Below are 27,103 nucleotides of genomic sequence, written 5' to 3'. Positions count from 1 at the left end.
TCTCCTCTACAGAGTGTGTTTCCACCTGTGGCAGTTAACTTCAATCACAATTTGCGGGGGTTTTTAAGCTACACAGCACACCACAGCGCTGTTTTTCTGGCAATAAAAAAAATAATTCGCCTTTTCATCTGCAACTTGAGACGATCGACGATGAAATCCATCTACTGCGATAGAATCGACCATCGGCCCATCCTAGTATGATGTAACTATCTTAGATAAATAAAGAGAAATAAACAAACTGTTCGGAGACTAAGGCTCTGAAATGTTGACAAATTGCTGAATTGAGTTTGACTCAGCAAGGCATGCTGGATATTGATTTCTGAGCAGCGTGCTTGTGCAGGCAGACGTGTGCAGAGTGTGCACATGTTCACGCTGATGTTTGATAGCCAAAAAAATAGGAGAAAGAGAAAGAAATATTGTGTTTCTTAAGAAAATCCATACAATATCTCATTACAGCAACATGCTTTTCTTTTTTTCATGTCTATGTGTATGAGAGGGTGGTTGATTTAATACAAGATAAATGCACGGCTCTGCTTAAAGGCGTCTTTGGGTGAGGAGGAAGGTATACTCACCTGTGGATCATATAAGTCCCGCCTTCACAGCCAGGCTAAGCCAGAGGTTCTGATAGGCTATGCAGTAGGGCTGTACGGTATGGACTAAAATATATATCACGGTATGATTTGAGGCATAGACGGTAACGGTATTATATCCCGGTCTGTTAATTTTTATCTTCTAATTTCGATATAAATGCTTCTGAAGGGGTAAAATACTGGTTAGGCAGCAAAACTGCATAGAAAAAATGCTAAATCTTTTCTCGGGTTACTTCCATCTCTGAAAATCACAAATATTGAATAGTCTCGATTTGGTTCTCCACTTGCTCAACAACACTGTCTACCTGTCACAGCGGTCTCATGGTAAAGTCAAAATCCATACTGTAGCGTAAATTCACACCGGTGTACTTTCTATACCGTTTATACCGTACACCCCTACTATGAATCACTTGATTGGCATCTTATCATGCCCCACGTTCCCCATTTCATAACTTGGAAGTAATTACTGTTATCCTTTCCTGTAAAAGAGAGTTGGATAATGAATACTATGTTTCGTTGATATATGCCGTTTCCTTATCTGTCCAATTAAAATGTCAATTATGCAGAAGGTAGCCTGGCAAAAATAGAGAATCCTGTAAGAGATTAGGTTTATTGATGAGGCTTAGGGACCTGGGTAGGAACACAGCCTAGCATCGGACCCTCTGATGTACAAACCTTTGTCGACTTCATGGTGGACTGCAGGTAGCCTGAATACATTACCAAACGGGCGTTGATTTCACAGCTTATGCCATGTTTTGTATGTTTCAGACAGCATCAGTATGAAAATAGCACAAATTAGTATTCCTGAAAATCATTTAAGATTTCATTAAAAAATTGCTGAAATGGTCAGACCATTTGAATCAGAACAAACAGCCGATTATCATCTTAATTTAATGATTTATTTAATAAAATACACATCTTAAATCTGCAGAAGCAGAAAAATAGGGCTGAATGTTTCAAAACACCAACAATAAGCAACTCCATAGAATAAGCAACATCATACTATGGATCTTTACCCACAACTCAAATACTTGCATGTACTCCCCAATGCGGGTGTGAAACCATAACAGAATGTTTGAAATAGTACAATATTCCTTGGTGCCACAACCGCGCCAAGCTGCCGGACAACTGATGGTTAACTAAGCATCCATGAGTTTTAGTAGAACCCTGAACTTTTTTGACAAATTTAGAAAACATGGCATATTTTAAATGGCAAACAATTAATTTAGACACATAGGCTTGGAATTTTCCTAATGTAAATGAGCATATGGGCTTTATATGCGTTTAAGGAACTCCCTGTTTTATCATTCTCAAATCCATGAGTACTTTTACATGCACGGCTTAACAAATTACAGCCATAGTTCGACTATGCTTCTTAATTAGATAACTGCAATTTAAGAAGTTCAGAAATTCTTTGAAAAACACACATCTCGGCAATCTGATGCTTATTTATGAGCTTGGCCCTGATCGACAGCAGTTTGATTTTGACAGAGCAGTTATGAAATGGAAAGAGAGGAAGCTGTGGAGACAGGGGACAGGGAAAGATTAAAGGATGGAGACAAGGAAAAGGAGTTCGATAGAACATGTGAAAGGATAAAAAGTTAATTAATTAAAAAAAAAAGGTAATTTCTTATTTTCTTAACTTTTCAACTGAGCAAAGATAAAGCGGCAGACTGTGGACAGTACTCGACAGTTAAAAAATAGCACATGAGGAAATTGTAAATTGTAAGGAATTTAATGAAGAAAATCTCTTGAATTAGTGTTGGGGGCCAAATGTAAGACTTATTAAGCTAGAAAGTAGTATCCCCCCAAACCTTAAAATCCCCCCTATATGAAGGGTTGATTTTTGACCCACAGTGAGTTGCAGGATTTGAAAAAAAAATGGGCGAAATAGCCACGATCCGGCGCTGAAATGTATGCCCTGTTACAACCTTGTGGATGACCAACATTTAGCAAAACACATACTTGTAATTAAGCCTTGGGTGAACGGGTTGAAATCGAAGCAGGTGTCACAGGCACGACACCTGCTTCCTCCATCTTCTTCGCCCTTTTTTCAATAAATCTATGGTGGAAACGCTCAACGGCACGCTGGCTCTGAGGGTGATGGGCTGAGGACGTGGGATGCCTGATATGAAGCTGACCCATGACCTGAGGAAAAAACACGAGACATAAAATTAGAACCTTGGTCAGTCTGAACGACGTTCGGTATGCCAACATTTTTGAAAAACTGGGAAAGAGCCTTCCGAATGGACCTGGTGGTAATTGCACGCAATGGGTAGGCAGCAGGGTAACGAGTAGCCTGACACATGATGGTCAACAAATACCTACACCCATTTTTCGACATAGACAAAGGCCCAACACAGTACAACTGTAAGTGCTCCAATGGCGCAACCTCCACCGGTACTGGCTGCAAAGGCGCAGGCTTAATTACCTGGTTCGGTTTATCAGTCATCTGACATAGGTGCCAAGTTTTTATATAAGCAGCAACGTCCTTCAATTTCAGCCCAAAAAAATCACGCGTAATGCGGTCATATGTCATTCTCGCACCTGAATGCCCAAACATGTCCAGGGCACCGCTCCCCCTCCGAAATGTCAGTGGACGGCGTCCATTTTCTCACTAGCAGACCATTTTTAGAACAGTGCCCATGATCCATGCTCTCAAAAGTGTTGGCTGGGACAGCACGTTCAAACAAAGAACAGACTGATCTGCACGCATTTCCTTAACTAGGTCTCCAACTAGGATCCGACTTCACACAAGAAAACCGCTCGTTTGATTTGGCTTTCAGCACTGGACAGCTCCACTTTGTATTACCAGTAACAGCAACCCTGATCTGCGTCAGATCTAACACTTGAGCAAACCACTCCAGAAGCCTGATGCGCATCACTGTAACATTTCTATTGCTAGAAAAATCCTCTTTGTGAATGTAAGATGAGCGCATATGAGCTTTGTGTGTTAACTCGTACTCATCTACCAACACAGCAGCGTCAGACTTGTTCTTAGCCTGTTTTTCCGCAACGTACGTTGCAACACATTCTGGCAATGTGCCCTTGAATAGCTCAAAGACAATTAAATCCATTAAATCGTTATATGTTTTAACATATAACGATAAGCAACAAACCATCGCTGACATTGCAGGCGCAATTCTCTTGCAAACTCAACGTTTGTTTGGTCTGAACGTTTTTGCACATTTCTAAACCACTGACGATAAGCCTCTGGAATCAACTCGTAGGCTCGCAAGACAGAAGCTTTCACAATCTTAAAATTACAAGCCTCTTCAACACTTAAATCAGAGAAAGCTTGCTGTGCTTTTCCTGTGAGACGGCTCTTAAGCATTAGCACACGGTGTGTGAACCAGGCCAGTCTTGTGCATCAGGCATTCGCTCGAACGGAACGAAAAAGGTATCTACGTCTTTCTCATTAAAGTGAGTAAGCAAGCGTAGACTATTTCCAATAAATAGCTTAGGATCTTATGCACCATGTGGTTATTTTTCCCTGTCGAATGAGATCGAAACACTGAGCTTCAAGTTCTAGCTTTTGCTGTTCCAATGTTCTCCATGCGCTTTCATTCTCCTCACTGAACTGGAGCCTTTCTAATTCCAATTGATGCAGAATTTTACTGCAATCTATTTGCATGCAAAGCAAGTCCTTCTGCTCCTCAAAAGTCAACATTGCCGCAGGTTTAGGAGGCGGAGGATCTTCCTTTTCGTCTGCAACCAAAGGTTTTTTTAACCTCCTCCTCGACTAAATCGTCAAGAGGTTCTTCCTCATCCTCTTCGTCAGATGTATAGTCGGCTGCGCTATCAGTCGCGCATAGAGCCGACTTCACCGAAAGTTTAACATAACTCTTAGGTCGAATGGAAGGAAGTTAAATTCTATAATGACCAGCCAATTGTATCACGGATCTTGGTTGACGCATCAAACACAACCTTGTAAGGTCCTTCCACAAGCTTTTCAACGAGTGATGTCATTATTCAAGCGATTGCGTGCATATCACCACCTGAACGAAATGGACTTATTTCACCAAAGCGATAATATAAGCAAAGACCAATGACCATTCCCATTTTAGGCTAAGTTAATAAACTAAACGCAGAGCTTCAAACAGGCCTGTGGTGGAATGAATTAAGGCCCAAGCCTGCAGGTATGGCAAAACAACCGGAAAACAGGCGATTCCACCAATGCCTCGGAGTGCCCCCGAGACAAATGCTCTAGCCAAAGGAACTGTTCAAAAATAATAAACCGCACGTCCCACAAAATACGCAACACTAAAAGGAAAAGTTTAAGGCCCCACAAATATATTGCTGAACTCACCAACCGTCAAGGCGGAATAAACAGTCTGGAACGGGTTTGACACGGGAGAACAAGAGTTTATAGGTGGTCAATAGTAAAACCACAAAAAAATTGCTGTCGACAAATTTTCATAGTCGATTACGTCGTCTACCGTAAATGAAGGACTCTGTGTTAGCCCTACTGTTGAGAGGGAGAACCGAGCGAAAAGACTACATCCAAACGTAAACAGCCCCCCTTTCCGTTTCCGGTGGCGCAGTAATATCAACGAGTCTTCCAATTGATATCAATTGGATTTACAAAATGCAAAAAAAAACACGACAGAAACTGTATTTCGCTATGATACATGATTTGGAACATCAACGAACACCACTTACCACTCTGTGAGTTGCACATTTCTGAAAACAAATTTTAGGGTTTTAAGGACAGGATGGTGAATGACCGTAGCCAGCCATTCTGAAGCAGGCCGGGGCGATTCTGAGTGAGCCAAATGCACAAGACAGGATCAATCTTCAACATTTCGGTGTCAAAAACTCTATTTGATCCTAGACCCAGAAAGGGGTCTCAAAGTGCAAAATACCGGAATTCTCCTTTAAACATGAACTTGCTTTTTCCCCTTAACGTTAAGACCGACTAGGCCTACTGCTTGGCACGCATGCATTTCTATGCAGGACAATGGCAAGATCACATTAAATGCGGGTAGCAGCTACAGGACCTTTCTTTCTTTACTGTCTGAGTGTGTGTCGCTGTTAAACACCTGACAATGAAGTAGTTCTACCATGTATAGGCATCACCCATGCATAAGTCGCATAGCTTGCAGAAATTTGTTTAGAAACCGCGGCTTATAGTCAGGAAATGACGGTAAGTCGACTAATCCCGGCAGCACTATACCATATCATATCATATTTTCAACCGTAAGGTTTTATGGAAACACACATTTTCTTTGAGTCCTGTTTATTCTTGCCTGGGTGGTGCTTTGACAGAAACCACAAGAGTAACAAGTTTAATTACAAACTAACCAGACGTGTTTTGATGTGTGGCAACACCATGAATGACATTCCTTTAGAATGCTCCCTTGTACCTTGTCCAAAACAGCGCTGACTTGTTGTCTTGGCTCTCCTGTCTGTTGGACTGCTCCGGCAGCACAGCAGTCCAAAGGGACACACTATGACAGAGAAAGAACGCAAGCCTCAATCAGTATCGGCTAATTAGCACATTCAGCTGAAGAGAAGAAGTCCCTGTTCACCTCATCCTGCCAGGAAAACACACACACACACACACACACACACACACACACACACACACACACACACACACACGCACACACAGGCACACACAGGCACACACATGCATACGATCAGATAAAGACACAAACTGCCTCAAGCTATCTTTTTCTATCTCATTCACCTCCTCATTCTTTTCCTTGCTCGCCTTCATTTTCCCTCTTCTCCGACTATAAAAACATGGTCTAACATGCTTATTGAGACATCCAATAGAAAAGTGCTTACAAATGAGATTGCGCCCCCATTTTCCCTTATCACACTTCCTATCACCATATCAAAATATTGGTTTGTCACATTATACCCCACAGCCTTATTCTCGGCTTATCAATCTCCCACTCATTCCTAAAAACAACCATGTCTGTTGGATTCTGTGTTTCTGTTGATTTCTTCCATAATCTTTTGAACTTCTTGAGTGTCCCTTCATTGTTGTCTTAACAAATCCCTATTTTGTAAAGCCTTCACCCAAATAGGCGATAGGGCAAACGCAGACCCCTTTACTCTTAGTGGTGTCTCTTCCACCTGGCCTGGCGGTCGAGGACATTCAACCTAGTTTATTAGAACCTGGGGAAGATATATTGCCCCGTGGCTGCACCTCTCAGCAGCATTAATAGCTTTGCGCCCTGGACAATCCGACCCTCTCCCTTCAGGCCATGCAATAATGAGCTATGTAGAAAAATGGGTTTGGTTTACTATGCTGTTATTGGAGTTTGTAGGGTAGATTGGAAATTGAAAAAACAAAAAGCGGGTGACTATCTATATTTTCCCTGCCAAAATCAGTTGTGTTCCTGGACTTGTTTATGAAATCAAACAATCTGCATTTTTCGCATTAATGCGAGTCAATGTTCCATGACGGAAGTGAATCTGTGTCCATGTCGCTGAAGTTTGAAATAATTTATTCCTGTGCAATATGCTTGTCCAAACTACATGGTGGTCCTGAATATGATTTTTTCAGATCACATTCATGACCAATGAATAATCTCGCATCAAGCCAAATGCATTAGTTCCTCTGAATCAGTATCATGAAGCTAACCTCCCAGGTGTCCAATACTACAACCATTGACTCAAAAGACTGCATCAAGCCCACCAGTGATTTACCTTCCATTTCAGAGTCATTGACTTCAGCACTCAACATGGCTGGAGTGAAAATAGACAAGTAATATTTGGCTTTCAATGGAAAGAAGCTTGTTTTAAAATGAGTTATTTTGGTGGCCTCAAAGCGAATCCTTATCCTATTAAGAATTGGATTCCATGAAATGGATACATTTCCTTAACCCATTAAATGATGTACAAAAAAAACCAGTTCATTAAAATGGCAGTTTGTTGGCAGCATTTGTTGCTGAGCCGAGCTGACATGGCAGGAATGACCCTGGCTCAGCGGTGACCCTGTCATGTTGTCTCTGGGGCTGCAATGGAAGATTTAGCGTTGGGGCGAGTGGACAGGATGACAGAGGACCGGCACGCTGAGAAAATTGGATCCCTTCCTCCTTTTAATCTGCCAGTTGAGCCTGTGCCAGCGTCGGGAAGAAGAAGCCACATTGGGCATAGCATGCCAAACATTCATGCTCATCCCTTTCTTTACGTGCATTCTACCACGCTCCCGATGCCATTTCCTTCCACAGTTATAGAGGGTTTGGCGGCTCGATATCCCATCGAAATCCTCATCGACCACCCTCCTTATGCCAACCATTTCTAGATAAAACCTTGTACAGTGTCTCTCAGCACAGTGTAGCTCCTGCCGTGTTCATATGCCCACTGTTGTCACTGTGACCTGTTGCCAGTAACGAATAGGTGGATTTCAGCATTTGCTGTTGTGTTTTTAACATGGGCAGACCGCAAGTTGGGGGGGGGGGGGGTGGGTTTGCTTTGGTTGTTAGCATTGCTAACCAAAAAAAAAGCTCTTTACAGTCATCCTTTCCCAGTAACAGTTGGACTGAGTGGGAGAAATAAAGGAAAGTCAAGGAAAGGGTTGAGCATGAGGAAGTGACTGAGGGAGCAAAAGTACCCAGACATGATCAGAAGAGGTTTATAGGGAAAATAAATAGCAGGAGCCTGGTATTAGCTTCTCAGCATGCTGCCACCTCACACAGCGGCGGGGCCATCCACTGTACAGGGAAGGACAGATGGCGGGATGCAGAGCTCCCATTCACCACAAAAGCTTCTTCTTTATTCTCCTTCTCCACACTCCCAGCCATCGTGTCCATTACAGCAGTTTTACTGATTCTCTATAGCCCAGCCTGCTCTTATTTACAAGGTAATATAGACCAGGGATTTTAATGAGGCAATTTGCAGATCTTGGGCTCAAATCTCACCCATCACAGTCACCGGTTCTGCTTTCAGGCCTGCCTGGACTCTGTGATTCAGTGGTTTTATTAGTTATTTTCTTATTTAAGTCACTACGGGGTCTCCCTGCCCTCCTGACTGAGCTCAGAAGAACCTCTGTTCCTGAATTGAATGCGGCTGGTTTGGAGAGCGCTGGCAGAGTCTCGAGAGCTGTTCCATAAAGGTCAATAAGGCTGCTCTCTGTCTGTGTTTGTGTGTATGTGTGTCGTAGGGTTGGGGCTTGGGGGGTGGTCCTGCTGGGCCAAGGGCTGAATATAGGGGCTCTTTGTGTTTGGAGAAAAGGTCTCCCCTCCCACATCCCCGTACACACCTACTCTAGTGCCTGCAACCTCTACTGTGCAGCACACTAGATTCTACTCTGTATGTCGTATTATTTTGCAGAAAACGGCACACGCACCTTCACTCACCATCACTTTAAGCAAGCCCTTCAATGTCCCTGAATGAACAACATAACATACGAGTTGGAGGTAGGTTACTGTCCCCAAGTAGAAACGGCTAGATGGAGGGAGGTAGGAAGAGGGTAAAGGGAGAGCCGTTGTAACAGGGAGAGGGATAGTAACAGGAAGATGGAGAGAGGGAGGGAGGGAGGGAGGGAGAGAGGGAGAGAGGGAGGGAGAGAGGGAGAGAGGGAGGGAGAGAGGGAGAGAGGGAGAGAGGGAGAGAGAGAGGGAGAGAGGGAGAGAGAGAGAGAGAGTTAGACAAGCAGAGTTAGAGAGAGAGAGAGAGAGAGAGAGACAAGCAGAGTTAGAGAGAGAGAGAGAGAGAGAGAGAGAGACAAGCAGAGTTAGAGAGAGAGAGAGAGAGAGAGAGAGAGAGAGACAAGCAGAGTTAGAGAGAGAGAGAGAGAGAGAGAGAGAGAGACAAGCAGAGTTAGAGAGAGAGAGAGAGAGAGAGAGAGAGATAGACAAGCAGAGTTAGAGAGAGAGAGAGAGAGAGAGAGAGAGAGAGAGAAGCAGAGTTGGAGACAAGCAGAGTTAGAGAGAGAGAGAGAGGCAAGCAGAGTTGGAGACAAGCAGAGTTAGAGAGAGAGAGAGAGAGAGAGAGAGAGAGAGAGAGAGAGGCAAGCAGAGTTGGAGACAAGCAGAGTTAGAGAGAGAGAGAGAGAGAGAGGCAAGCAGAGTTGGAGACAAGCAGAGTTAGAGAGAGAGAGAGAGAGAGAGAGGCAAGCAGAGAGAGAGAGAGAGACAAGCAGAGTTAGAGAGAGAGAGAGGCAAGCAGAGTTAGAGATGTGAGGCTGTTAGGGTCGCGGCTTGGCACAACCTGCCATTTCACCGTCTTGCCTGTGTAAAACCGAGGGGGCTTTGGCAAGGAGCCGGCTTTCTTGGTTCTTTGGAGTAGGCGGGACTACGCTCTGAGAGTAGACCTCTTTAGAATAATTTGCATTTTCCGGATGTTTATTATTTTTATTCAAGACGCTTGCATGCAAAAATTAGTTGACGACATCTGAGTGTAGGCTACAAATGCGATTAACAATTAGAAGTGAAAACGCTAACATTTTCTTTATTTTGCTGACCACATGTTTTTATCCTGACAAAAGCCTCGTAAGGAAAGTTCCTCTCCTGCATTTCTCTCCCGCACCGTTTTCCCCCGTCTTTGTTAAACCAACTGCATCCCCTTCTCTCAAATGATGGTCAGCTTCTCATGGATTTCACCGTCTCTCCAGTTATAACTACTCATGTTGATATCGCCTCTCTCCCTGGTGACAGGGAGAGAGGTGGTAACGGGGAGAGCAGTGGTAACTGTGATAGAGATGGTAACGGAGAGAGTTGACTGAACAAGGGATCTGCAGAGCATGTCATTTAAAGGGGAAATCCGATGTAAAATGAATCCGGGCTATGTTTAGTATGATAACAAGTTTGAATGTTCGTTAGGGAGCAAAAAAACGCCAATCGACGCTTTCTTCTCAATAGTTCACCCGTCGACGCCATCTTGTCTTTAAGGCTCGATAAGTTCATTGGGGGATACAGAGCTTGCGTGTACAGCCTTACATCCGTTAACAACAATCGACTTATCGAGACCTGGAGACAAGATGGCGTCGACGGGTGAACTTCTGTTGGTATTGTGTGTATAAAATATCCTTTTTAATAAACAGTCTGTAGACTAATAAAGTTATCAATGCCTCGTTTTACGGGTGGGAAAAAAATAATAATAGAAAGATTCCGTTGTGATGCAGAGAAGTTAATAATCTGAATTTGAACAAAAAAACAAATATCTATAATTGTTCACCTGCTGCAAAAACAGGGATAATTTTTGTAATTTTAAAATTAGTTAACTTATCTTCAATGTGTATTGGCAAATCATATTTTTCTTGACGCTATTGCGATTCAGCCTACGAATTGCATGCACGCCAGACACAAGAACGACCAACAAGTTCTTATTCTTAAAATTGACTAAGAGCAGCTTTTTTTTTAATGACACAAAAAAAAAGATTAGAAAGAAAACTGAATCTGTTTATTTTTGACATACTTCCATATTGTGTTGTAATGCATTGATCATTGCGTTGTTCATAGAAAGTCCTATTTGTGACAAAAGCTTTTATTTTCTTATTAGTAGAGCTGGGTTTCGATTCCGATTTTTAAGTTTCAGAGTAAATTTTTTCAGATTTCCTCAGATTCCACCCGATTCGATCCGATTTTGATCTGATTTCCGATTTTGATTCGATCCATATTAAAACTAGTATTATATCAATATTAAACAGCAAATCTTACAAGTATTGGTAGTTACTGATGGCTGGAAGACTGATGAAAAGGTTAAGGGTCAATCTACCTTCAAGAAAGATAATTCAGGACAATAAATGGAGGACATCTTTGAGGTGACTATATCTGCAACAGTGGATTCCTACTGGGACACTAACCAGTGCATTATTATGCTTGAAAATAATTAAGAATTCACCCAAAAGCGGTTGCTACCAAAAGCATTTTTATTTTAAAACTGCTCACAAACTGAAAAAAAAAAAAATAATAATAATTAATTTTAAAAAATCAATCTTTGGACATACGAATCGATAATCGGTCATTAATATGCGAATCGATTAAAAATCGTGAACCTACGGACTTCAGTGGGGGTTTCATTCCGTTTGCGCACGGCACCTTCTCAACAATATTCAATAATATTCCTCCCAATCAGGGCGAAAATGGTAGGTCTTAGCTCATTTCCCCTCAGCCATGCCAACGTTTAGGAGTGCGTAACTACTGTTGACGGCTTTCAACTGCTGTTGACAGCGCATGCGCTACTGCGCGTATATGTCCCGCGCAAATTTTATTTGTTTAAAAAATAAAAAGTTTTTTTTTTTTTTTTTTTTTCTTCACCCCTCGCGGTCGACTTGGGATCTGTCGGCGGTCTACTGGTAGACCGCGATCGACTGTTTGGGCACCCCTGCTCTAGGATAATACTGTAACTCTGTTGCTATTTCCAGAAGCAATTAAATCAGATTAATAGTTTGGGTTTGCGTGTTCTCCACGACTCCGCCAACAGACAAAATCTAAGTAATGTATCCTTAAGTGCTGAACAATCAATAAAGAGATGCAACATAAATTCCTTACATTTGGGTTTCTTGCTTTTGTTGTTTTTTTTACCGTGGAGATGAAAGGGTCCCAGGTTTCTGTCGATGTCTGCCAATTTTATTTTGGTGTATTTGAATTTTTTTTCAAGACAATGTTTGCCCACTGTTTAACTTTTTTTTAATGACAGAATATTTTTTGGCCTTTTATGGCAGATGCTCATCTTGTCCTTCCTGCTTACCTTGTTATTTTATGTCCCTCCCTCCCATCCTTATTCCTCGCTTTACCTTTCTTCCTTTGTCTCTCGAACGCACAAATCCTTTTAGGACATAATTTCTTACCATGCATGAGCTCTGTGCATGTCATCCAGCCTGTTTTTCATTTGTTTTTGCTGCATCTCTAATTGTTGGCCTACGCATAACTTGAAAACACTCCAAACAAGCTAAAATCAGAATAAACTAGCATGCTTTTATGTTCTAAAAATATGTTCCGATTTTTATAGGCAAGAATAATTGAGAGCCTTTCATCTCCTGTGATGCCTTTCTTTACTGTTGTTCTGCCATATTTCGGCTCATTAACCTTTTAATCATGTGTCAAAAACAACGGATCCCTACATAAACTTGTATAAGAGGCTCTCTAATGTATCTTGTTGAAATTGAGTTCAGAGACCTAGATATTGAGACCTTGATCGGTATGATTTGATATGTGGCCTTTGTTATTCCTCTTGGGGCTCACTAGGGCCCGCAAAGAATTACAGAAGTTGGATAAGTGCTTTCTTATTCCTTGCACTTTTTCTCAAAAAGTATTAAGAGGGGTAAGAGTCATGACACTATGACTTATGATTCACAATTAACATTTAGACCTAGGGCAATGCCAGTGTCCTTCAAGGCATTGGTGCTGATTTGGAAGGATTTGAGCTGAATGACTCTTGTGTTCTGGTTTGTGTAGATTAGAGGACACAGACTAATGAGCAGAACGCCAATCTTGTCTTTGTGTCCCCCAACCTAGCCCCCCAGCAATGCTGCTCCCTCTCCATCTGTCATGGAGACTTCCAGTAAAACACACTCCTAGTACTCTATTTAGTAGTGGAATTTACATACACCTGAAACCATACGCTATTTATCTTTTGAATGAAAGCGTAAAAAAAGTGTTTCCTTCTTGGCAAGGGTTTGTTCCTCCTTTCTGCGTTATTCACATATATTACCACCCTGTCGGGTCTGGCAAAGAGTGAAAGGCTATATAAAGAATATAGACTTTACATATTATATTTTGACATCTTACTTATTTTTTGCTTTATCTGAAGTCAACCAACCTTTTCTAGTATATTCGTCCATGTGGTACTTACTATGCCCAGTGATGTGGCCAAGAATGGATTCCAGGGGCGGTTGATAAAGTTTCCGAGACATATATTATAATGGATACAGAACATGACGCTTTACTTCGACATTTTTATAGATGTTGAAACCTAGTTCCCCCCCCCCCCTTCAAGGTGCAACATGTGGTTCTGCGCATTAGCAGTGTTTGTGTGTGTGTACAGTGCCTATGTTTGCAGGCGCTACCAGATTGTGCCTTCTCAGGGCTTTTAGTGTGATGCCTGATAAGTGTTGGATGCGCCACAGGCGGGATTCTATTCACACAATCCCCTCTGTAATTTTGCTTAGGTGTACACAGTGAAACTGTGTTTCACTGTGAAACCTGTTGTATTTCTAAATATTCCAGTGTTTCCCCCAGCATTGTATGGTTGAGGCGGCCGCCTTAACAACAATAGGGCCCCGCCTTGACTACCAATGTAAAAAATTATTGAATGATGATTTTTTTTTTAAATAGTTATTTAGTTATTTAGTTTTGTAAAGATTTTTTAATAATTATGCATCAACAAAGTGTAAAACTATCTTAGGGAAAGAAAACATACTTCCATCAGGTATAAAAAGTTAAAGTTAAATAATGCATCAGTAATACCGTCCACAACAATGGTCGTGCCATGGAATTGAAACGCTATTATACTCCCTATTATAAGTTTACATTGGGGCCCGCCATAGCATTAGCTGATTGTGCAAAAGTTTTCTAATTTGTCTGCAACATGTATGTCCCTGAAAAATAAGTCCCCAAAAGGTTTGGTACCATTTCGCACAAAGGAGGAGCTATAATTACTATTGCAAGTAGTGAATATTACTCTATCAGTCATGAAAGGGCTTCGAAAGTTATCAACTTGGTGGAAAGGTACAAACCGTTGCCGCATTATCACTGATTCCGGTAGGGCTCTGGTGCTGCATTCCAAGCGAATTGCCTAATACAATGGCATCACAACAGTAGTATATGAGCTCGAGGCATGTGTGCGAGGCAATTGTTTTCTCGGCATTCGTGTTAGCGCAATACAGTATTCCGTCTTCAATTTGTAGCCATCCCCCCTCCTGGGTTTCATAATACTTTTGCTTCTGTTCTACACAATCATTTATGAAGCCTACTTTCTATTATTAAGTAACCCAGATATAACCCCTTTCTTCGCCACTGGCCTGCCGTCCAACTAAATGGTTAACGCGATACATCAACAATAGCAGAGCCTTGCCTCCTCCTCGAGCCAAAGGCCTACGAATAACTAGCCTGAATGCTTAAAAAAGACCCAGGCTTTATATACTAGCCGCAAATTCAGCTCTACCCATCAGAATTTTACATCCATTCAACGAATGAACTTGAAAGGGGCCCTAATAGTAATATCTATTGCTAGAGATGGAAGTGGTCAATATATGTTCTGCTTCAATATTCAATTGAAGCCTAGCAGTGTAATTGTGTGCGCTTACATTTTCATTTACCAGGGTGAGGAGAGACGACCGTAGTGCTATATTAGCACTCATTACATTACTTCTCTGTGGATTTTGCACAGAAAATGCCGTTGCACAATGGAGAAATTACTCCCTCATAGTTAAAAAGCTGAAAAATAGTAAGATGGTCTTTCTCTTATTCCCTGTCTCTTTCTTTTACTCGTTTCTCCCTCGCTACTTCCTCCCCATCTCTGGAGACATGCCATTTATTTTGGAATAGTGCAAGCATATTTTAAACTACATTAACCATTCAGTCACTTCTTTCACTCTGTGCCTGCATTATTAAAACACCTTCAGACCCATAATTATTCCTCCAGCCCTAGTCTAGTCGCAGACCAACTGATAATTGGTGTTATTTATCTCAACAACACCTCTGTGTGACTTGTTGGCTAGGGAGTATCTGAATAATGGATGAGGACAAATGCAAAGTAATTGCACTTTCTCTTGGCTCGGCCACTGTCCATTCCTGCTTTGATTTCACCATTTACCGGTATGAGGAAATGGCAGCCAATATCTCTGGGTGGTAAATGAATCTACCATCTTAAAGATCATACTGGAGGTCATATTCACCAGCAAGTGTGCCAGGACTAGGTCAGGTTTGCTGGTTGACATCTGTTCTGATTTCAGTGGGACTTCTGGTTTTCTAGTGTGAAGTCGCTCAGGTCTAAATTGGCCTTCAGTCATCAAATAATACATTTTGTGGGTAAAGTTATATTTATCTTAACCTACTTTTTGCCTTCAGTAGCATATTGTATTGGAGGTGGAATCATCAAATTACAAACTCATGCGCCTCCTCTCTCCCAGCGCCAAGTGCCCTCTTTGAAATCCATATTGGGCTAATAGATGCATAATATCATCAAAGAACCAGCTCTGACCCCCTACCGTTCCTCTCTCTGCTCCTTCAGGTACGACGGTGCCCCCCTTCAGCCCCTTCTGGTTCACCTCGGAGCCCCAGGACACCATGGCTGTTCGGGGTGGGCTGGCGCTGCTCAACTGCTCGGCACACAGCGACAGCGCAGTGGCCCGCGTGGAGTGGAAGAAGGACGGCACGTTCATGACGCTGGCCTCGGACGAGCGGCGGAAGTTGCTGGCGGACGGCTCGCTGCTCATTTCTCAGGTGGTGCATTCCAAGCACAACAAGCCCGATGAGGGGACCTACCAGTGCGTGGCCACCATAGACAACTTGGGCTCCATCTCAAGCCGCGTCGCACGCCTCTCCGTAGCAGGTGAGCTAACCCCCCCAACCCACTGCTCTTCAAAGGTCTGGTAAATAGCATGGAATTATTCTAGTTGAGGTTGTATGAACTACAAATACATCCTCTTATTTTTATTTGTGAGATTTCTAATTTGAAGACCGAGAAGAGGGTAGGTGGATACTATTGCATTGTTTGTCTCCCGGTGATGAGCGAATGCATCTGTCAATGATTTGAAATCAGACCTGGAGTGGCTTTCAGTTGGCATTGGTTAAGAATAATAGAAGGGTTTTATGTAGGCCTAACCCGTTAAGGTGTTCACTAACTAAGCTTCCGTTGCCGTTCAATAGGCATATGAAAGTTTTTAATTCTGGGCGAGGTAGTTTGATGGCTGCAGTGTTTGACCTTCGTTTGTGAAATATTTTATGACAATAACTTTCATATTGAATCCTTCAGTTCATCCTTGATGTGAAGTGTTTAATTTGAGAGTGCCGATAGCAGAGGGGTTTTCTGTGTGTTTATGGCTCCTACAACCCATAATTAAACCATTTATGTTGTCCTCACCATCGCCATGGGAAATCTAATGACCTGAAGGTCATTTAAGCACAACAATATCAAATATTTATTTTTATTTTTGTGATACATGACTTGGTTTTAGGCCTGTTTCAACAACAGTTCAATATGAATCGCTAAATTACCCAAATCATTGTGCCTGAATACGTGCCATACTTTGGGCTCTTCTGGGATTTCAAGGGCTACTATTGGTTACTTTTATTTTCCATTCCTAAGCCATGCTTACTGCAGAGTAGACAGGAAGTACATTATTATTATTATTATTATTATTATGCTACGTTGACTTCAGATATCAAACAGACACCCACTGAACTCTACCTGGGTCAGCTATGATGGAATGTTGGAGCCAATCAATTCTGACCTGGAGGGAAAGTTATTGGAATCTCTTTTCCATTATCATGCACACCCTGGAGTGGAGAGGCCCCAGACACACTCTCCCTCTCCATGAGTCACATTGCACACATTACATGCATTGCTTCATACATGGATATGTGTAGGATGCGTTGAGCGCGAGTATTCATTGCCCTTCTTGAAACACAGATCGGCACGCACGCATGCACGCACGCACGCACAGACGCACGCCGAGGAGAGCCTGTGATACATTTCAAGCTTACTGGCAGGTGGCCAATAAAAAGGTTAATTGCTGGGTAGAAGGAGCAGACTATTAGGCCGCCATCAGAGCAAGGGACCAGCGCATGGTCGATGAGAAATAAAGGTGATGAAGCCCAAGGGTTGGGGGCCGCTAACGATGACCGAGCCCCGGATGGCCTCGTCACGGTTGGGTAACTCTGCACTGAGCGGTCACGGTGCCGGGCTGAGGTTTTTGGGGATGAATCAATGAGCCTCAACTTCCCCCATTACCATCATCACTTGCGGTATTACATTGAAGGCTCAGATATCCTTCATCCGCCATTGAAAGGGACACCTTTTGCAGAGGCAAGATGGTGGCTTTGCAGCCCAAACTGAAGTGCTGTACTGCAATCAATCGCTGCACCATTCCAAGTCTTTAACGTTTTGAGTATATTCTGGTTATACGTCACAAGCCAGTGATATTGGACTTCAACATCAAAACTCTTTTTGTGACACTTGTATTCTGGGCTTGGGCACTACACATTTTCTTCATACCTTCATTCTATTTCACTGGCCTATACGGTACGAAAAAGGTGAAAGAAAGAAAAAACTTAAAAGCTTAAAGGCTGAGCTGCTGGTCATAAGTAATTGAAAGAAGAATGTATGAAATTTTATTTTAAACAATTAGACTTATCAGTCTTCCCGGGTTTAACATAGATAATATGTGGATGCAAGAATCATCAAATGACTTATCAAATTCATACCCGCATCGGAACCTAGGTACTGCCACTGAGCTCTTTTACCTGCTTTTAACTGTTCTAGAGGCAGGGGTGTTAATTTCCAAAAAGGAAAATTATCTATTGGGGATAGTTAGAAATGTGAAACATACCCATTTTGATTGCGTTTCAGTTTGTCTATTGTTTTATGCAGGGTACTTGTAATTTGCCTATTGTGCAAAAATATTGACCAAGTGTTGCTGGCCGATGGCTTTGGTTGAAAGCCCAGTCTCCTCGTCAGTATACACTAATACACAGTCACGCATACGCATACATTTTGAGTTCCCAGCGTCAATTGGCTGTAATACAGCGCTTAAATATCGGATAAATATCCATTATTTTTCTAACCTTAAAAAAAAATATGTGTTCAAACGACATGAACTGCTGTTGAGATGAGTGATACTTTCAATACACCACCCGAGTCGTGACCTGTGCATCATATTCTATAATAACATTATTAAACTAAATTAAATAAAAGTATGGTGTATTGTGAAAAATACTGCGATGTTGATATCATCTCTCCTACATTTCACCTTGCCTGCATTGCTTTCCTGGCTTCCTCCTTTCCTACTCCCATTACCCCCTGCCACACTCTGGTTTGTTTTTTCTTGTCATTTGAGGAGATTTATAGAGTGAACGAGGCGCACACAGCAGTGTGTAGCCGAGACCCAGCGATACACTAGTAATGAGAATTCCTTCTCTCAACTGTCTTGTCTTCTCACACCACAAGTCCCCCCCCCCCGCTACCATTACTACTACCCCCACAACCACCCTTGCCCCATTCCAGCCCCAACTCTCTTTGAACTCTCCCCTCTCCTCTGGGGAGGCTTGCGGTGAACCCCAACCCAGCTTCTCTCCACGGGGGAGCCTTGCCAAATGAGGGGATAGCGGGCTCATTTCCATTTCTGTCTTTCTGTCTCCGTTCCCTTCCACCCCCTCTCACTCCCCCCACCTACCCTCACACATACCCTCTCCACATCTTCAGTTATCCTGTATCTATCCTCCATACTGTGTCCCTGCCTCCCTCTCTCAACCTCCTATCACTATCGAATTGCACTCTTTCTACCTGCTCCAGCTGCCGTTCACTCCCCTCTGTCAGTTCCCCCCCCCCACTCCAGATATCAGCCTGAGTAATCCAGTTCATATTTCATCGACAGCTTGTTTTTTAAATGTATTTATTTATTTATTTGTTCATTTATTTTCGTACCTGTATCTCTCGGAGCAGCGGAAACAACATGGTATTCACAGGAACTCTGCATGCATCACGTCTGTCGACTGCTTTCTGTTCACGCTCGTCCTTTGATTGAGTTGGGTGCTCTTTGAAGGGTTTAGGTTGGGGGTGTAGCCGAAACGCTAATCCTCTGTTTGATGTATTTTAATATATGTAGGTGGAGGGGAACCCCAAGGACACAACTGCTTCGAAATACTTTATTTCAAAACAAATATACAGACGGCAGTAACATCACATTTATGATGTCCTTTGTGTGTATCTTAGTGAGGCATTTGAGGACACTCATTAATATTAATTTGTTGTACCAATGGGTTTACAGTGTATGATATTGATTTTTAAACCACTATGTGAAATCACGAAAAAGCTGCCACACACAATATTAACATTTTGTGTTGAGATTTGATATTCATCTGATTTATTTTATTTTCAGTCTTGCTCATTGGTCGATACTGAGGCAACAGTAGCAGCTCACATGTAGGCGATGATTAGTGATGAATAATGCCTCCGAAATGACAAATTAGGATTCATAATATAAATGAATATGGGTATAGGTGGCTCATGGTCCCCAGAGGATTAGGAAAAGCACACACTCTTTAAAGCACATTCAAGCAGAAATATATATATTTTTTGTAACTGGGTATTAGGGTTGGGCGATTTGACGTGCATATCTCTGATTATTTTAGGGATGTGTTTTTTTTCGGATTTTTTGTAATTTTACTTTGCTCATTTAATGTTCTGCATCCTCAACAATTCAACCATGTTAACAATTAGAATTGAAAGCACAATTCAAAGCGTGCACAAAGGAGTCTTTGACAAAACAGGGCAGTGGCTAAATTACCATCATTTTTCTTTTTTTATGTTTATCATTCCCTCTTCATTTGGAGGCTGCAAGTGTAGATTAACTTAATCTGATACCATCTGACACTTATTTTCAAATTGTGTCAGACAGCTGTTCAGCCTGTTTGCAGAGACTATTTCTTAGCAAAGATCTCGAGGGGTTTAGTTTTGTTTAATTTAAGTAGAGTAGCCTTGGGTGTGATGTTTCAGTAATATTTTTTTTAAATGAATGACCCTGGATGTCAGAAGATGGATGAAGGCAAATTCAATCAAACAGCATATATATTGGGTAGCAATAAATCACAACAATCACACAAAAAAATAATAAGGGTGTGCCTATTGATTATCATAACGTAAATTACTTAAATTAACTATAAACCAAGAATAAGGACGTATTCACACCAGGAAAGTCTTTCAATTCGCTCTCGTTGGTCCGGACCAAAATACAATGTTTACTTTTTGGTTTGATGCGGTAAATCCAAATATCCAACAGACCTCTTTGCTCCATGTTGAGCCACGATCAATTTCCACCCGACGGTCCGACAATGTCCTGCTAATCTTGGAGTCACCGCTAATTAAACAATTTTTCCCATAATGCGCACGGCTGAGTGGGAGCCAGTTACGTCCAAGGAGGCGTATGATTTTTAACTGGATCGGACCGAGGTGCGGTCGCTTTCACATCTCAAGCGAACCGCACCAGGGTTTGTTTGGAAGCGAACCGACTGGGTCTCGGTCCGACTCTTTGGTCCGCACCAGAGTTCGATTTCCTGTGTCATTTTTCTCAAGTCACACCATGCATGATCGCTGCTTATTATTATTATGGCAGTACAACAATAAAATTACATGTGTTTTTGCGTCTAATAATCATACTTGGTTTGCAAAGGCCGTAACTTGTCATTATGACTCATATATAAATTCATATAAATACAAGAAAACCTTTCCAACAACGCAATTGCATCTGCCGCTGGGCAGGGTAGGGGGGGGCACTGGGGGAACACGATGGGTAACGGCCCGATAAGAAAGGGGGCTCGCAGGAGGCTGGCGTGGACGCCTAGTTCTACAACTCAGGGCGGACGTTGATCATGGGATGTGCCGTCATGAAATCCCATGAAAGGAAACTCATCCTGCAAGGTTGCCGTAGTCATTTTTGCTGCAGGGTTGAAGTCATGGCCAGTTGGCCACCAAGAGTGGACGTGGTGAAAGCATGCAGATACAAAAAAAAAATTGCAGCTCTGTGGTGGAGCTACAGAGAGAGGACTAAGGGGTTTGGGCCTTAGGCCCAATCCCATTTCTACCCCTTACCCCTTCCCCTTACCCCTTCAAAACAAGGGGGAGGGGTAAGGGGAAGGGGTAAGGGGTAGAAATGGGATTGGGCCTAGTTCTCCAGGAGGAATAGTGTCACCGGGGAGTCTCCTGCTCGGCGGGAAGCGGGAAGGAGATGACAGCTTCCAGTTTCAGTGTATTTAGCGACTGATTAGGTTGACTGGGTAGCTGCAGAGACGGACCCTATCTCTGCACTCCAGACAACCTGGTGTGTGCGTGCGTACAAAATTATTCGCCTCCCCCATTGGTGTGTCATGTTACTTCCCATCATGAGCTCCATTGTGCTGTGATATTGGGAGGACGTCCTCAGCACTGGGCAGACAGAATGCTAACGACGCAAGCAGTCGCTGTCCAACTGTCTGCCTTTATCACACAACCTATTGAGAGGCCAGATTCAGGTTGGAGGAGTCTGGGGGGCAGGTTACCATGGCAACATCTATGCGGTATAGTGACTATTCTCATTATTCATACCTGCATGGAACACGCAGAGGGACATGGAAATGTAACTGGAGGATGAGCTCCTGAAACTGGGATTCCTGTTTTCATGTGTTTTTGTTATAATTTTTGTGTATCAGCTGGCCCAGTCTTGGAAGTCTTACAACTAATCATATGTTACTATGATATTGATTAATATCTAAGTGTTCTAATGTGTATATAGTACAATGTATACGGTTCTGGATTTGCATTGAGAAAGTAGACTAAATATTCACTGGCAGAGTGGGCCGAAAACCAAAATGTTTAATCCAAAACTAAACTATATAGCCTCTATGTTAAGGAATTGTTAATGAATCAGGATCTCAAGTGAAAAATGCAAATCTACTTCAGTGTCATTGACCCCTGGCACCACTGATGGGAAATGGCTTGAAAAACGATTCAATTCCAAGAAACAACGTGGTCGCCACCCTGTAAACTGATATCATTTCCACATCAGGAGTGAGAGTAAATGCGACTGTTTGAATCTTCTTTGGCTGGTGGCAATTCTTTACACGAGAGCAATAACTTCCTGATGTAGAGTGGTGGTGGTGCTGATGATCACCTGTGCCCACCCAAAAGCTAGTCAGGGGCCGCATACCTGATGTGTCGGGCAACCGTTATACCATGAATGTGTTTCAAAGGCTCCTCATAGGTTATTACCGTTAAAAAGGGGCAATCCCAGGGGAAAACATCAGGCATATTAAATGTCTGAATTGTATTTGGAAAAAATCTTTAAAATCAAGAAACAAACAGGAAACTGGCTTTCTTTAAATGAGTCTGAAACCTTGAACCTCTTCCCAGCTGTATGTTTCACATTTTTTCCTGTGTGAGCCACACCATACACCTTCTCCATCTGCCTCCACCTGGCAGATGAGAATCGAGGACCGAAGTGTGTCGTACGAGCATCGTACAGTTTTCAGACCGTTTCCAGAAAGCATTGTTAGTAATGAACCTCGTGAAAACGCTCGTAGCTAACGAGGACTCCAGGGGTACCTTATGCGGAATCAGATAAAGTCGGCTCTCTTTGCTGCGCAAAGCATGTTTCAGAAATCAGTGCCTAGTTGTCACACAAGCTATTTTCGGTTTTTGGAATATGGAAGGGGGGAAAATGCAGTGAAAAAATGTACCCACAGTGCATTCAGGATTAGGACCGATACATATGTCGGCCTAGGCCTAATCAATTGTGTTTTTAATATCTTTAGCATTCAAAGTATTGCAGTCTATTATTTTCGTAGGCTACTCTGCTGTTGGCCTTGATGGGGAGATATTTTAACGCTTTTTAACCACATTTTCCTGCGACATTCCTGCGACAGTCTCCCTCAGTACGGAGCCCATTTCTGAACTGTGTCAGTAGACAGTTACAATCCTACGTACGAACGTCGTCGTTCGGGAAACCCTCAAAAGAAATTCACGATGGGGTCCGATCAATCTTATATGATGACTACAAACCATGTAAATAGTGTTGTAAATAAACTTCTAATCTTAATTTGGTGTTTTATTGGTCCTTAATGTGCAAAGAAAACAATGTGCAAAGTAAATAAGGTGCAAACCGGAGAGTGATTCCGGAAATTATTTTGTTAGAGGAACAATCGCAGACCTTGCCGTCTCCGTTGCATTGACGGATAGTTAAAAAATATTGGATGTGCACGGAGAGGGCTCTCCGTGTCTACGTACAGCACTTTATGGAGGACTATAAAACGGCCTTTAGTCTTATTTCAGTAAGTGATTAAATGGAAAAGATATGTTGACGATCATATGACATATTAACATGTTTAAAGCTCTCTTCCTAAAATTCCTAAAAAATTGGTGTATGGAGGTGGAAGCTATCACAGATGCAGTGATATATTAGGCCACAAAAAGATATGGTCCCCATTTCTACATTATCCATTATTTATATATTATCCAAAATAGGTTCATTGAGATGCGGCAAACGGTTGACCGTATCTTTTGTTCTTTATAGTTTGGTTAGAGGAAAAAAATAATCGTGGTTTAAATTGAAAAAGCCTCATTAATTCATGCACACGTCGTCACTTCTGTCTCCACTTCCACAGACTTGTTTTGAATTGGTAGTAGATTCAGAAATATTTGCAAATCAAACTGTTGTTCATTCTTTTTTTAATTTTTGGTAAGTGGCATTTCAAAGATAATCAAACATGTCAAACACCTGAGAGGAGAGAGAGACAGGAAGGGGCAAACACAACAACTAACAAAGACAGCCAGAGGGCCATCACAGGGCAATGTAATGGTTTACCTTACGTCTGCTGGATGCTGCAGTGCACCCAGCATACAGACAGCAACTGCCTCAATGTTAAGTGTTTTTAGACCCCCTGATAATTATTTCCAGAGTAGCTGTCTTGCCGTGCGTGCTCTGAAGCTCCCATTGTGTCACCAGATGACTCCCACAGTCAAACCGAAAACACGTAGGGTTCTCTACATCCTTCAATTTTGTTTCACAGCTTAAAGGTTAAAGTCGTACTTAGGCTGACTTGTAATGCCCTAATATATTTATTTCTATGCTGAAAGAAAAAGGAAGTATTAATTATTTCAAAAAAGATTAATAGCCTTGCCAAGCTTTTTTTTGTTATAATGAATCTTTGAAGTGAGGTATACATGAAGAATATTCTTCAGAACCGACAGAGTAGTCTTTTCATTAATCCTGACCGGCTCATCTTCTTTATGTTCCACCCGTCTCACTCTGTTGCCTGTCTGGAATGGAACCCAAAGATTCCTTTCCTTTACTTTGTTTATAATCCCCTCTGATGGTTGTAATGCTGTTCCCTTTAGTATCATGGGTCCCCGACACTGCTCGTTTTGGTCAAATCTGTGGACCTACTTCCTGTGTCTGGAAGTCATGTTGGGGCCTATCAAGTCATGGTGGAATCTCAATGATTGCTGTTTCAAAAACATTTCATGTTTCCAGCAATGACTTTTCATTTCATCAGATGGACCCGAATAGTAATAGACATTCAAGAGAGTAGGGATATATTTATATTTTGAGATTGGTACCGCCTAGCTGGTCCTCATAATGCAAAGGCTGCTCGTCTTGGTACTTGGTCTTTGAATCATTTTGGATGCTTCACTCCGCACAGATGAAGCTCACTTCACAGCTGACATTTTTGTCTCGTCCTGTCAACTGTAACCCTTTTGCCCTTGCCTGGATGAGGAACTGAGTCCCCTCTGTCTGGCTGGTGACAGGACTGGCTGTATTCTGTGCGTTGTTTTTTTTGGGCGGGGGGGGGGGGGGTTAAAGGAGTTTTCAAGGTATTGTGACAAGTTGACAGAAGGGATTAGCTTTCAATCCCTCTCAGACGTTAATAAAATATCCTTGAGATGTGTACGCGGCTCGTTCCCAAGGTACTGAAATGCATGCGTGTGTGTCCATAGGTCTTTGGTAGTTTCAAGTAAATGGGTTGTGTGTGTGTGTGTGTGTGTGTGTGTGTGTGTGTGTGTGTGTGTGTGTGTGTGTGTGTGTGTGTGTGTGTGTGTGTGTGTGTGTGTGTGTGTGTGTGTGTGTGTGTGTGTGTGTGTGTGTGTGTGCCATTTTTAGGTTGTATCTTCCTCTGACGCATGCAGGGCTCACTCAAGGTGTCGAAGGTGACACTTCAAAATATGTTGCGCTCCACTACTCTTCCACTCACACTGGGCTTGGATCTCTCTCCCTCCCTCCTTCTTTCTCCCTCCCCCTTCTTCTCTCTTTCTCCCCCCTTTTCTTCCATCTCCCACCCTCCCTTAGGCCCTGTCCGCACGGACTAAAACTATCTTTTCCCCTCCGTTTTCCTTGCCAGCGTTTCAGGATTTTTCCGTAAAGATGGACTAGATGGCAAAAACGCATCTAGTTGTAGAAACGCTGTAGTACATATTCATATGTACTGGAGCCTGTGCATCAAGTCTGCGCGATGTATATAAACATAGTCGAGATCGTTGCGTCTCTGGCGTCCACCCGAATCCTAACACGAAAACCCGGCTTGACGTTTTTCCCATTTCACCCTGGGACCTGGTCTCAAAAAAGTGTGCAAGTTGCCCAAACGTACAAGACTTCTGCGTTTTTGCACAAATAATTTCTGTTTGGATGGGGCCTTATTCTCCATATCTTTCCCGAACTTTGTCTCTAGCGAAAGGAAAGTGGTTGCCTTAAGAAAGTGCCTAATGGAGTGGAGAGTAAACAAAAAATCATAATTTGCTTTTCGATTTATCTACAAACTCAAAAACATTAAATCAATGTGCTTACTGCTCTGCTATTATGCTGCACTCATCTCTGCTTGATTTGTGAAGAAGCTAATTCATTGTTGCTTTCCAGCTTTTAGCCAAACTCCCTAATTTTCTGTTAGAGCTGCACGATTAAATGAAAATTTTGTGGCGCTTACTGTCTATAAAAACCTATTACAATAAGGTGTTTGTAATTTGATAGGTTTAGAAATTCAGATGTATTGATGTTTTTAGAATTTTGTTCTTTCTATTTTAATCCATGCATTGTAACCATACAGGAAGATCTAATTGCAGAGGCCAAAATTGCAATTTCAGTTAATATGTAGTCAATAGGGATATCAATAATGTTATCAATGAAATCACATCCTATAACTGATATATTCTACTGATACAAATTACTCGAGGTGCATACCCAGCAAGCCGAGCTACACTGGTTTTAGGTCACCCAGTTGCACATCCAGCTACAACGGACGGAACACTGTAATTTCATTTTTGGAACTTTGAAAGTCTCCCGCCTACTAACTGGGATGGGCTCAATCTTACGCATAGCGGCTCTAATTGTGCAGTCCTGCACTCTACGGTAGTTGTGTGCTTCACAAGCCTATATTTACAGTACAATTTGACAACTCTTACACCAGCTTTAAGAGCCCCCTACCTCCTAAATCCCCCAACCCAATTAAGCATAAGCCTAACCCATACTCATTATCGCATAGCGTCTAAAAGGGGAAGCAAACCATAGAAAAAACTGTATCACCCATAAATCCCTCTGCTCAAATATGTGAGCATAGGTTGAAGGCATGTGCAACAAAGATATACAATACAATAAGCCTGTGTGCTGGAGAAGTGCCCAGTGGGGTCTATATGAGCGAAGAAAGGCTTTCTGGGGAGATTGGGATGCAAGCCCAGTCCTGTTGGAACATCAGTGCAGATGCAGACAGACACCTGGCAGCCGCAGAACACGGCTAGCAGAGCATCAACGAATGACAGCATTTCTCTCTATCGTGTAGTGTCAATACTCGCAATAATAACACATGATCCGCTGTCTAAATTTATTCAATCTGTTGCTGTGTCTGAGTGGGTGTTTGCATGCGGGTGGCACCGTT

General features: G+C 42.4%; 1 protein-coding gene across 7 annotated transcripts in view; it reads left to right on the top strand.

The window, feature by feature from the left end:
* The window catches only part of neo1a (neogenin 1a), a 158,601-nt gene that overhangs the window by 51,427 nt on the left and 80,071 nt on the right, over positions 1–27,103 (top strand). For all 7 annotated transcript variants that reach the window (XM_030376263.1, XM_030376261.1, XM_030376265.1 and 4 more), the window contains exon 2: positions 15,723–16,043. In XM_030376263.1, coding sequence (XP_030232123.1) covers positions 15,723–16,043 — 321 coding nt within the window. The remainder of the gene's footprint in view (positions 1–15,722; positions 16,044–27,103) is intronic.

Source organism: Gadus morhua, chromosome 14, assembly GCF_902167405.1.
Source record: "Gadus morhua chromosome 14, gadMor3.0, whole genome shotgun sequence".
Lineage (NCBI taxonomy): Eukaryota > Metazoa > Chordata > Actinopteri > Gadiformes > Gadidae > Gadus > Gadus morhua.
Note: the sequence above shows the minus strand (reverse complement) of the source record. Positions and strands in the feature narration are given on the sequence as shown.